We start from the raw sequence: 14037 nt of genomic DNA, 5'->3' as shown, positions 1-14037 counted from the left end.
TCCTTGTATACCTGTGCCACAATAGTCTGCTGACTCGACCTTTTCAATATGGTAATGATTTTCACCTTTCAGACCTCTATCTCCCACCTACATCCTGCCGTCCCTTGTCCTCCACCTCCCCGCAGTAACCCCTCTGACACTGTCGGCTTCTTGATTTGCTGATGTGCCCACAGCACAGTTAATGGTGCCCTTCATCAGCGACCCCTGATCCCTGCCGCATCCAGCAGAGGGTTCAAAGGAGCCACTCTGATTGGTTTAGTCTAGTGTGACATTTGGTAGAGGTTACTTTAGCTTGAAGGCCCGCAGTGAAGTCACATCCTATTCTTTTGACGGGAGCGTGCGCCTTTGGTGGGTTTGCTTTAATGATTTTTCACTGCCAGGTGCAAGTACCAGGTGTCAGAGTCATAACCGGGAATTTGTAGCCCTCTGAAAACTTGCCAAAGTCATCTTTGAGTCATCGTTGATAAATTTGCTTGAGCCATCAGCTTTAAAATCTTAGTATCTGTGCTGACAAATGGTCTTTTCACATTTCCTTTATATACATTCCATTTTATATTTCAAGGCAGGCTCATCCAGATGACATTTAGAGAAATCTCCACAGCTCCAGGACGACCTTCAGATGAGATGAAACTATAATATTCTAACAGACGTAGATTAGCCTCCGTTAATACAGCAGAGCTCATGGTGCTGAAGGCTAATATGTGTTGGCAGGGAAACATAATGCTTTCCACTGCTCTAATTCTCTACATGCTACTGTGGCTGACTTTCTGTTGAACTTCATGTCTCAGTGACTGACTGACTATTTGTTTATGTTGCTTCTTTTTTTGCATTACTCATTGAAACTTACTAAGTGCTGAGTGTCGGACCTCTTACACTGACATTCTGACTGACTTCAAACCAAAGACTGATTAATGCCTGTTTGACTGGCTAAATACTAAACACTGTAATCTGTTTTTGAAAGTAGCCCAAGACACTGTCTTTTAATATCCTGAAATTTAAAGTTGCTGGGAAAGATTTTCAGGCCAAATGTATCTTCCTTGGAGATAAAAGGAATGTAAATGTAATATTGCACTGAGTGGGAATACATTATTTAGTGCTCAAAAAAGCTATGGCCAAAAGGGACCTCCGGGACGGCCAACAGAGGATATGTGATCAATAGCTGTAAAGTGCAAATGAAGACCAGAATATATGGTTCAGAAGCATACACACACACACACACACACACACACACACACACACACACACGAATAGCCCCATATTCACCAGAGAGAATATTCAGAGTTAAATAATGACTATAAAACAGACTTATAAGACCTAAATGGACTGAGCCCAGACCGTCAATGCAGACAGAACAACAAATGTTTGCTAGAGGATGTTGTTGACATACAGAGTGATGATGCAGGATCTGAATCTGATGAATGCACTTCTAATGCACACTTGTTCAATTTTGGAGCATGAACATATAATGATGTTTTTTCAAAGCTAGAGAGAATTAATCCACTCATTTCTCTACGATGGTGGGATGGGGATCACTTAATGCTGGGGGCTTTACCTCCCCAATTGAAATTGCTGATTGCTAGATTTATCAAATGAAAGTTTTTGGGCGGAAAGACCAGAAGGCACTGGAAAACTGCTAAAGCTTACATGGCTGAATATTTTTTTCACATATTAAAGACAACCAGGCAATAATAAGAGAGAAGTATTTTGTCTTAAATAAAAGTTATGTTTGATTTAGTGTGAGGTGAACAAAACGTGTTAACCCTCTCTCACACATGTACATTAATTCACATCCCACAGCTGTCCTGCTGACCCTCAGTAGTGAACTGTGCTATTAGAGCAGATGATAGGGGTCAGTTGGTCAAGTGTCAAGTGGGCTACTCAGCTGGTAAGGTAGAAGGAAGTTTTACTTGTTGTTTTATTGATCATATTTTTCATGTCCATCAATTCAGATCATCTGCTTGTCTGGTTCTTTGATCTAAAGGCCACTGTTTTATAAAGACACAAGCAGGTGGTTGGGTGACACCCATAATGGTTGCAGAAGAAGATAATTATTTTGATAAGATTATCATACTGTTGTTGCAGCAAAGTTGTTTAATCTCTGTGAGCATAGTTTGGCCTGGACTAGCAGAGTTACTCTTCCCCACTTTGTCAAGTGGGTGACCTCTGGGACACACTTAAGCTTTTGGGGCTCCCAGTCAGAATGAGAAGAATGATCAGCAGTGCCCTGGTGACTCTAAGCAGACACAGACTTTGCTTATGCCTTGTGCAACCCTTGCAGTAGACTGGGTTAGCATCAATGAGGGCAGGAAGTTTAAGTAGTAGAGAAAGGAGCCACTAAAGCAGTGGTGTCCAGATCTTTCATGCCCGGGGCCAAATGGAGAAAGAATCATATAATCCTGGGCCGTGAACCTTCTGATTTCAGAGATCGTAATTAGTGAGTTTGAAGCACTCTTTGCCCTACACTCGAATCTGAAGCAAGATAATTTAATCACTGTTAACAGTGACGCTGGGCCTTGCACTCAAGAATTGCTGACAGGTCAAGTCTTGTAGTAGAGATTCAAAGTAAATCACAGAGCTGAGTGTCACATTGGACCTCAGTCTGTTCTTGGTCTGTGTCATAAAGAAAAAAGTTTCTTTTTCTTCTTTGTCCTGCAATGATAAGATGTTTTATATGGTAATAACATAGCAAACTGTGCACAATTCAGTGCATCTGCTGGCTGAATAGCAGGCAGGGAAAGCACCTGCAGAAGGAGAAAGTTGGCAAAATTATTAACATAGAAAATGTTTCTTGAAGCATTGTGCTTCTGTGTGTGTAGACATCCATGTGTGTATTTGTGTAAGTCAGCTCCTGGCTGTCACAGAATGTCAGAATATCGTGTGCCTTTGGCGTCAATCAGATCAAGCTTAGAAAACAGTCAGCAGGGCGATGCACAGGAATGACAGGTGCCACCGCACTGCAGGCAGAGGTTACCCCAAGTTCAGCCTACTCACACGAACCTGTCTCTCCTGCTGCCACTGAAAATGAGTGGAAACCAGAGGTGAGGATCCTCCATGTCTGAGGCTGCTGAAAAATGTATAAGGCCATGAGGTGGCACGTATGTGTATTGCATTATTGATAAAGACAGACGTCGCTGAGACCTCCAGCCTCAAGAGTCCTCTGGCCCGACGGAAAGCGTTTTCTGTCTGTTTTGCCCTCTTAACCCCCTTTTTCTGTTCACCTGCCCCTCTCCGCTACACCCCTCCTTTTCTGTCTTTCTTCCCTCTCTGTGGAGAGAAACCCTTTTAGGTGTTTGAAACATATTAAACCCTTCACAGGTCTCTCAGAGCACAGTGTCAGCCAGTTTCTCACCTCGTGAGAGAGCTCTGCACAGCGTGTTTCCACTGGCTCAGAAGAGGAATTGTTAGTGAACGAAGAAAATCTATCCAACAAAATCTGTTTGATGGCACAACACAGACATGGGAACTAAGTAGCCAATTGAAAAACAACCAAAAGGTCTTTGCATCTGCAACTGAACTCCTCTTCCAAAGACAAATCATGCTTTTATGGTGCCTTTTTGATTTAGTTAAGACAGAAAAGATCGTATTTCCTTGATGTGGCACAGACGAGATCAGTGACTGTCTAGAACACAAAAGTAACACTGAATTTGATTGTATGCTGTTGATTTAGCCAATCAGAGCCTAGTTCTTCAGTGTTCTGTGTTCCCTCAACCAGATTTGATATAGAGGGCAGATTTTGTTTCTTAAACTTGCACTACTTTCTTAAACTTTATCTTTTTGTCATCAGTTGTGTATTACAGAACAGTAGGACTCATCCTAGGCAGACTCATTCAATTTGTGCTCTATGAAATAATGGGTGAAGGGATATCTCATGCCCAGTAATGCTTAAAAAAGGTCATCGCTTCTGCCAAGGATCATTATCTTTTGGCGGATGACTTTGCCGTTTCTGGTACCACGGATTCATAACTCTGAGAGCATCATTCATGGAGCAATCTAATATGTTGAAGTGGAGATAAGCTGTGATTGCTGTCAGGCTGTTCCTGCTCTGAAGACAACAGGGTTCAAATCAAAGTCATAAACCTCAATAAACAGGACAGCAGACCTCCCCAGTGAGATTAATCCTGATTAGACAATAGAAGCCCACAAACACACAGGGATATGATAACACCAAAAAGGCCTGTCTTCTCAAAAATAGCCCCATATTCATTTTATCAACAGCCCTGCCGTATTGCTCCGTTGTCCTGGTTTCTGTCTCTGCAGGACTGTAACGTGATAAGCAGCCCTGAGCAACAGCCGGAAAATCAGTTGGGAATCTAAAAATGATGCTATTGATGTGTTTGGCTTTTTAAGTGTGGCTCTGTGTAACCTAACGCCTGTTTCTCAGCGCTTCACGTGAAGACTCATCAAATGCACTTTGCAGGGAGAGTTTTCTTTTGTTTTTTTTTTAAAATGAGCTCTCCTGGCACTTGCAGAATCGTAGAACTGTAGAGACCCGTGGCGAGGGGAAATTTGTCCTGCTCTCCTCAAATCATGATGAACTTGTTAATGACACACTCAAATTTCGAGGCCAGAGGCAGCGGAGGTAATGGAGAACTCTGATAGTTGTGTTTACTTCAGTTTTATAGCGCAGCGAGCCTGCAGCTTTCTGCCTCAGCTCGCCTAGAAAAAATTATGTTAGTGTTTCCGTTTGAAACATTCTCCATCGTCTGCCATGTACGGTGCGTGGGATTCCAAAGCATCTGAGATTGCTTCATCTGATTTTCTATTATAACGATAATAATCACACCAATACAAAAAAAAAAAGAATAGGGCTCATCTTTTGACTTAAAGCACAACCTCTGAGGAAGGAATCACCCTTTATTGGTTTTTAATGTATTCTTATTCTTTATGGATGTCCTCGTATTGAACCCTGTATATTCTTAGCTTTTTCTCCACATCAGTGTTATCTCTGTGCCGCTTTCTCTCTGCGCATCAGGGAGAGAACACATCCGCAGGCTTTACACATGCAATTACCAGATAAGTAAAGAATGGACTCGCCTCACGTTTAAGGTGCCTAAAGCCCAGTTCTTTCTCCTGTTAATCACAGATAATGGGCACATCCACAAATATGGGTGTGTATTTACAGTGAGAATACATTTAATGACCTCAAAAATATGGCTTTTATTCTGTCTTTCTTTTCTTTTTTTTGCTTCGTTTGTCTGGCTGACTATTCATAAACCCATGTAATAATCTGGAACATAAAAAAAATGTACATGGAAAAGAGAAGTATAGCAAGTCATAGAGGTTTAAACCTCATCAACACTTGCCCACCCTGTTTTTATTCTAACTTATTGAAACAGAGATTGAATCAGTATAATAATCCCACATCCTGCTTTTGTTGATAAAAATAATATCTCTTCTACCTAACACCTTGTACACACTTATCCTGTGTGTGCACAGTCCTCATGAGAGTCCTGTTCCACACCATCTTTGACACGAACAGAATGCACAGTGCAGATAACACTAACAGGCCCCGAGAGTCGGTGAGTGGGCAGCTCTCACGCTTACCTGATGTGTTTGCCTGCCTGTCACAGCGGGGGTTAGGGGGAATTGGTAATCCTTGGAGTTTTTTCCTCTTTTTTCCAGTTCAATGGGAAACTTCTGTTATTATTCTCCTTCTTGCCTTTTTTCATGTCAGCAGCGGGGGTTACAGTTCAGATTAGGGAATGACAGGACTTAATGCCCACTTGCAGCAAGTGAGTGCAAAGTATTTGAGCCTACAGCAATCATGACTTGCAAGAAGCATTAGCTGCTGATTGAAAAAGCTATTATGCGTATATATTATTGTAAAGAAAAATGATTAAAATAGTATATTTCCAGCAGGATATAGGAGCTGTTAGTTTTGTAACAGTCCCTTGCTTAAGCTTACTGTTGCATCACTTAACTCCCAAAAAAGTAGTTCTCTATTTTAAAGCAGAAGATTACTGGCAAGCTGTAAAATGTATCGATCGAAGGCCCCTAGAAACACACAAGGGGCTTTTAATTTGCTGTGCATTTATTGTAGCAGCTTAAGTGACTCATCCTAGGGGTTCGTTAGCCTCATCCTTATGCTCTGCATGTGAAACCCAGCACCTTAAGCAACCTGCCTTTTAGTCTCCTCCCCAGACAGCTCCAAAGTTATCAGAGGTAATCCAGCTTTCAGAACATTGTCACGTACTGTAGGGAGCAACTACTGCGGGAGTAAATGAGAAAGGAGCTGTCAAGGAGGGGCGTTCTGTTGAGTTCCCTATATATTCAGGCTTCTGACATACTTTTCTCTTTAAATTGGTTTTTAGCCTTGCTAGCGACATGGCTCCAGGCATATCAGTGACGGTCGGTTAGTCCACCACTTTGGTCTAGACTGAAATATCTCAACAACCATTAGATGGACTGCTGTGAAATTTGGTTCAGATATCCATGGTTCCCACGGGATTAGTCCTAATGACTTTTGTGATCCTCTCACCTGTCATGTTGCACCAACAAAGTCAAAGTTTTCACTTCACTTTCACTGATCCCTTGACTTTTGCTGTAGTGCCACCATCAGGTCAAATGATCATTTGAATTTTTCCAATACTTAGGTTTATGAAAACCCTTCAAAAGTATTTGCATTGTCAAAATACAAATGTTAAACCTCCATATTTTAAAAGTTACTAAAACAGTTATACTTAATCTTCTTTGCAATTTAAGGCGTTCTGCCAGAAGCTTCACAGAAGTCCTTTTTATAATGGTTTATGAGTAAATGCTTTTTGAGTTTTTCCATTGCAGTACCGTGAGTGGCCACTGGTGCACATTAGCAGCAAGGCTGTATGGTGGTGCCATATCCAGCCCTTTTAATATATTCAGTACTCTCTCATACCTAAATGGCAGAATACGTACATTTCCTTTGCCTTCAAACAACATATATTACCATTCTAATGATTGCAGGTACACTATAAAACTTTGTGCTTAGGTTTAGGCAACAAAACTGGGTAGTTAGGTAAAGAAAAATCATCATGGTTTGGCATTAAATAAGTTCTTTTGTTACTAACATCACATGAAAGACATCCTATCACTAGCATAGTAGGCTTCGCATACTAGTTTACTGTGCTATGTAAGTCAACACTGATGCTGGGGCATAAACACCAGTCTCCTGAGTGAAGGTCCTGTGCTTGTTTGACCCATCCACCACCCCTCCAGCAACATAATTCAGGCTTTGTCACTTTCTATACTGTGTCAACTCAATTCCTCCTCTGCTCCCATAATAATTACTACCATGAGAGGGCCCCATCTTAAAATGAATGTAACTATGGGTTGTAATAAGCGGTTTGCACAACCTACAGTATATGGCCCTTTTTTGGTGGGAGCCAACTAATATATCCATGATGCTGACATTAGCATTTAGCCCAGAGCTGTGTGTGTGTCTTGTTCCACCTTGTTTTAAACAGGAAAAATGTTTTCATGCTGTGGAGGATGAAATTGTCACTTCAGAAAATCTGATGTATAATGCAGACCCTTGGTCTTTTTTTATATAACTAACATGCTGTCCTTCTCTTGTCTTCCTCTGTCCCCAGGAGCAGCCAGGGCTTCATGCACATGAAGCTGTCACGGACGAAGGAGAACAAGTACATCCTGGGCCAGAACAGCTGCCCGTTTGACAGCGTGCCTGAGATCATCCATTTCTACTCCAGCCGCAAGTTGCCCATCAAGGGTGCCGAACACATGTCTCTGCTCTACCCTGTAGCCATCAGGACACTATAGTGCTCTGGGTCGCCTGCAGGCGTCGGCCCCTGCAGTACTCACTGGGCCACCCCGTGGCTCCATGCGCCCTGTCCCTCTGGACAGTGCCCAGTAGGCTCATGGGAAAATGAACACAAAACTGCTGATCCTGACTCACCTCACTGGCCTACGGATTCCAGACCTGTTTTGAAGGCCTACTGCATACTCTCCTACACATACAGACTCAATGTTGCAGAAGGCTTTTGTTATTGTATTTTATTTTATTTATGACAGACACCCACTTCATTACATCGCAGACTGACTATCTGATGAACATCATTTCATTGATTCTTGAGCTGACTTCCCTTAGCACTTAACACACAAAGAAAAGAAAGGTACAACATTGTAACATTTGTCACTGGGTTGTACTTTTTCTCATAAAATGTACCATTTTACTCGGGATGCACATTGTGTATGAGCACGTTTGTTTGACTGTGCTCATTTGGTTAGGCTCTGTTGATGCTGTAATTGTTTGTAAGGGGACTTGAAGATTGTAAAGGCCGTGTAAGGGAAGCGACATTTATGAGGCATGTTGAGGGATATTGTCCACGTGGGCCCCATACAGTGGTCAGGATATTGAATAACCCGGCCTTGTATGAATGGTGTGTCCCCAGCTGCATGGAAATAACAGGCCTGTGAGCAGTGCAGACTGATCTCTCTATCTTGTCATAGCGAATACTGTCTGCTATCCATCACTGAGTGGGTGTATCACACCAATGACAGTGTAAGTACCACAGTGGTGAGACAGGCAGGAGATCATGATGGATGGGTCAAGCCATCTGACACAGTACAATTGGCTGAGGCTGGAGACCAGAGCCTGTCCAAATGGACCAAATTAGCCCTGCTACCCCTCTTTAGAATGGCTTTGCATTGGGAGAATGAAATATGCCTGCATTGTCTACCTCAGAAAATCAATTTCATTCACCCATCTGCAGATCAATAGGTACAATGGGATTGCAGACATCGATCTGCTCTCCCTTCGACATTCCCAATTCCCTTAAAATTGCATCATCGGTTTTAGGAACATATTTTTTGAATACAGTTAATCCAAGATTTTTTTTATGAAAACAGCAGATTTTCCAGATCAGCAATTGTATGTATAGTCACTAATATGATACTGTGTGATGTCAGTAACAAATGTTTGGTTAATGCCTTATAATGCATGGGTCAAATCAGTCCGCTAGATCAGCTGATTTCCAGTTCTGCTTTTAACGATTGTTCTGTGACTGTAATTTATTCTGGGGTAATTATTACTGATGTGTTACTCCTCTGTGATGGCCCGGCGGCCCCCTCACCCTCATTGTTCTGTGCTGATGTGATCGTGTTTTTTGGGACTACTCCAGCCTCTTTTACTGTGGTGCTTTGCGTTTTTTTGTTGTTTCCAGTTCTGCTTAATGCACGTTTGCCTCGGTGGCCTGACTCTGGGACACGAGTCACGGCGTCTCCTGACCAACGAGATTGTCAAGCCTCGCGTAAGAGACGATCGCATATTCTCCCCCCCATGGACCAATCACAACGCGGCCTGTTCGCACTGGAAAAGACACCTACCTTCATTCTGCCATGCTTCCTCTTTGCATTAAAACCTTTTCTGTCATCTACCCTTTACTACCAGAAGTGCATACATGTGTGAATGTGAGTGAGTATGCATGTGTCCAACACGTTCATGTGTACTGTATATGTATGCAAATGAGAATGTGTGCACAGACTTTTTGAGTTCCAGTGTGTTTCTTAACCCTGCTGGTACAAACTGGTGACAGCCCTTGCTTGAACCTCGTTGGTTGTCAGCACTTTTATTTTTTCTCCCCTAAACTCAAGAGACTAGAATTCAGCCCCGTGACTCATTAATTTTGATTTCTTCTTGTATTTTCTCATTACCACTTTTCATTTTAGCAACTCATAGGAATGACGTGTCTGTCTTGTGGCCTGCTCTCTGCAGTTTATTGTAAAAGAACCAATAATAGCTCAGCCCACAGCATGTAATATTGCTGACCAATTACAGCAAGGAGAGGCTGAGACTAATGAGAGTGCCTAATACTTCTAACAAACTGCCTCTTCAGAGGAAACCTTTGTTAGTCTTATGAGTTGCAAAATTCTGTGGTTTAATGAGCAAATCCCAGTAAAAATGGAAATTTTGGGGGGCTTTGGTCCAGGCTGAAAATGACTGACACAAGGAATTAAAACTGACTTAAGCGAGCATGACCACTGTATATACAAAGTCAAATATGTATTTGGCTTTGACTATATATCTCCGCTGTGTGCTATGCAACTCTAAACTGCAGTCATTGAAGGGAAAATGATTGGAGTATGTGCCTCCACCAAATGTTTATGACAAATGTGATGGTACAAAATGTCCACCAGGAGGAGATAACATCAGCAGAATGACCTGATTGATCGTTAAAAGGAATAGTTTGCAGAAAGTGGGATGTATACAGACGTTTATTTTACTGGTGCAGTAAGTGAGCAGACAGATGTTGCTGTCGTTACATAAGTATGTCATATGAGGGTGTCTGTTCATGTGATAAGGCAACCTCTGCAGCTTTATTAAGGAATAGTATGTTGTCGAAATGGACCTATGTATTTCCTTGAGGGAAGATATTCTAAGAAGAAATGCAAATGAAATAAACTTTATGTGCTGTGTATCCTCTATGTTCCGGATGTTCCCTGTCTAAGAGATGAAATGTTGACAGTAGAGGCTCTTTATTTAGTTATTGCTGCTGATGAGTGTTACTCTTCGATAGTAAAGAGCCTGCGTATGATGGCCGCATTGCCTAGAGAGAGGCCTTAGCTTTGGAGAAAGGGAAATAGAGAAAAGGGGGAGACAGAGGGGAGGGTGTTCAGACAGGGGGAGGGATTTGCTGCAATCGGCAGATGCGCTCTTCACATTTGTTAATTTCTATTATGAGAACCTGAAAGACCCCTCCTCCTCCCTCAGAAGTGTCTTAAAGCGTGTGTGTGTGTACGCACAATTGTGCATGCATGAAACAGTGTTTGTGTGTGTGTGTGTGTGTGTGTGTGTGTGTGTGTGTACTGGTGTGAGCAACCATCAGCCATTGACTTGCCCCCATGTGTGTGACTTTACTGTGGTAAAGTGGCATGTATGAGTTTCCTTTGTGTACATTTTCGTGCCACGTGTGTATGCACTACTATAACATATCTCTGTACAGTCCCTCATGGCCAAATGTATATACTGAATGTATTGTATGGGGACATAGAGGCATCAAGGTTCAAAATAAATAAAATTGGGTTCATGAGTTAATGTGTGATATAATGTTTCAGTGATCTTTTTCTTGTACCAAACCTAATTTTTGAGCAAAGGAAAAGCCCCTTGCCTGTGTCTTCACCATCACCCGTTACCATGGTGAAGCCCTTTGACAAATAGTGCAGAGCGACCATTGTTTGAGTCAAGGACAGAAAGCTAGAGCTATTATCAAGCCAGTACTCCAGCACTTGTTGTCCTCTATTGATCCACTTTGTAGCACAGTCCCTGTAATATGTTTTTTCACTCCGTTGTTCATCCCAGAAGCATTTGCTTGATGTGTATCAGTCCCAGCCCTGCTACTCCATATTTTCTACTGTGCAATTAGGTTTCCTGCTCTCAGCAATCACACCCCTGGCCTTTTTCTCAATAAAGAAGTTTATAGCAGAATTTTATGAATGCAGGCTATTTTTGTCCGCATTGTAAATTTAACGAAGTGTAAATCATATATGATTCTTGGCTTTTGAAGAAAGTCTCCGCCTCGAGAAACACATTTAGAGGACATTTTTTCAGCCAGCCAAGAGGAGACAGAAATTTAGCACTGATTTCCAGTGCTTCATTATATGGGTGTGTAGAATAATTTCACACTTATTTCTAAGCATAGTGGAAGAGCCCTGTGTCTAGATACTAATTATAGAGAAAAAAAAGCAAAATCCCTTTTATAAAGTTAAATTTAAACCCAATTAAAACCTAATTTGATATTAACTTATTGCAGAAAAATTAATTCTCCATATTTGCTGAAATGTAAGCTTGTCTGTGGAGAAATTTTTACAGTTTTACATGTTCAGATGATCTGCTTTGCAGTGATAAGAAGATCTGAAGTGAAGAACTGGAAGTGAACCAGCTGAACTCTGCCACTTGTGATTAGTGTTGCATTATTTAGCTCTATAGACATAAATAAATAGCAGCAAATTCACGTATGGAAGCTTTGCTACAACGCCAACAAAAAAGATTGAGATGATTTTCTTGTGTTTTGTGCTTTTATAGTATTTTATACAGTATAAATCCACTCTTCATGCATGAGCTGTACTTTTTCACTGCATTCTTCTCTGTGATTGTGGATGTTTTTCAGCCAGACACATCCCCACAATACTTACAAGCTATCACTCCCTCTGGGGGTGTTACTGCTACATGTAAATGAAACTGCTCAGAGTCCAGCATTCACTTCAGTTGCAGGCGATTTTAACAGTGCAATTCCTAATCCCTTACCCTAAAATCCCTTTTTAGAACTGTTACATTGTGGCAGCAAAAGTAGTTTCCACACAGCACATTTTGGCCACAAAACATCTGGCAAGCATTCAGGAAGAGCACAGGCAGGGGGTTAATGAAAGGAAGCACCGAACATTCACAGCCTCTCGAGTCGTTTGATAGTCGGCAGAATCTGCACACACCTCAAGTTTAGCTTCTACAGTAACTGAGAGCCACACGGTGAGCACTTTAATGTGGCTCTGACAGTGAAATTGTTTGTGGCTACATTTGTCTGTGTGCAGTAGTGAACACTTATCATGACTATGATCGCGAGTCAAACAATGCAGATCACTGCACATTTTTTTTGGCTACTTTCCTTTGGTAAATTTGAAAATTAACTTGCAAAATTATATATTGAAAAGAGAAATCAGGACAAGCCGTTCAATTGCAGCCCTGGCTACACGTGAATATGCATCGAATCACTTTAAAATATCATTTTAGATTCAGTAGATTGCCCTCACCTCACCCCACTCAGTCAAATCAGCATCCTCAGACTAAACAAGGAGAGAAGTGGCTATTTTAAGTTTGTCCCAGTGGTTTGCGCATGATCTTTGCCTCTCCCTCTGCTGCAGCTCTGTTCTCCTCCAGAGACGCTCCATCAAGGGTTAAAGCACCTGGGATGAAATGCATCAAAGACGCTTTTGTGGACAAAAAGAGTGCTGAAAAAAAGAAGGGGGAAGAATAAAAGCATGGCTTGAAAGCAATGAATGGCCCACAAGGGGATAAAATGGCCTCGTGTCCATCAGAAGCTCATTTCATATTCCGCTCAGTCACGCCAGGCAGAAAGCAATCTCAGGTAACAGACCTTATGTTAATAACACATGAGTTGCCTCCTTTCAGAAAGACAAAAGCGGATGGAGGGCATTATACCAACTCTATCCTTTCCTCCTCCTCTGGCACATTGGAGGATTTCATCTGGAGAGAACAGTGCTGGCTGCTAGTCTGTGAAGGCTTGATTAGAGGAGCTTTTACACCGTTTCAGAAGGTCTGGCATTGATGATTTCTATTGGCTTAACATATTGCCTATGATGGCATGGTGCAGAACCTTGCTCATTACCTGAATCCCAGGTCACTGTGGGAGTAATTTGTGAGACTCGCGCCAGCTTCAAAGCTTCAGGCTTGATTCATTAGAAGGGCATCTTTCCGGTTGTTTAAGCCATTTCCTGTTCCTACCCTCAAGGTTTTTTTTCACAGGTATGAATCCACCACAGCATCATTGTGATTACATTTAAAAGTGAAAAAAGCCCACAGAGAAAGTCTCGCAAACTTCAGCAGCTATTCAAAACCTCATTGGACAGAGGTTCAAGTGTGACAAAGGCACCCAGTGATAACAGTGGCAAAGCCCAATGAAGAGGGGCTGTATTGATCTAAAAAATAAATCAAGTGGTAGGTGGGAATAGATGGAGAGAGAGAAAAACAGCATGTTTTTCATTATTTCTGCTCCCCGTGAGATCTTCAAAGCTGGCGGTTCACTTGTGATGGCAAGTGCCACCAGCAGACGCAATACAGCCCCCATTATAAGAATGAAAAGAGATTCACCTCTCTCCCAAATGTTGGATTTTCCAAGGATATTTGCTGCCATGTCAACATCATTTATATTCCCTGTAATTCCAGTGGAATAAATATGCTCTTAAAAAGTTCCTTGAATAGCCAGGTCTTACATCGGTGAAGAGGTTTCGAAAGGCTCAGCAGGTGCAAACACTTACAGCTCATATATTGCAATTTCAGTTCTCTTTTGACATGAGAGTGGATATAGAGGATTT

General features: G+C 41.9%; 1 protein-coding gene across 5 annotated transcripts in view; it reads left to right on the top strand.

The window, feature by feature from the left end:
* Positions 1-10411, top strand: part of shf (Src homology 2 domain containing F) — a 107106-nt gene extending 96695 nt beyond the window's left edge. For all 5 annotated transcript variants that reach the window (XM_033624409.2, XM_033624390.2, XM_033624382.2 and 2 more), the window contains one exon: positions 7566-10411. In XM_033624409.2, coding sequence (XP_033480300.1) covers positions 7566-7752 — 187 coding nt within the window. In that variant the 3' untranslated portion in view covers positions 7753-10411. The remainder of the gene's footprint in view (positions 1-7565) is intronic.
* Positions 10412-14037: the final 3626 nt, after the last annotated feature.

Source organism: Epinephelus lanceolatus, chromosome 2 (assembly GCF_041903045.1).
Source record: "Epinephelus lanceolatus isolate andai-2023 chromosome 2, ASM4190304v1, whole genome shotgun sequence".
In the NCBI taxonomy this organism is placed as follows: Eukaryota; Metazoa; Chordata; class Actinopteri; order Perciformes; family Serranidae; genus Epinephelus; species Epinephelus lanceolatus.
Note: the sequence above shows the minus strand (reverse complement) of the source record. Positions and strands in the feature narration are given on the sequence as shown.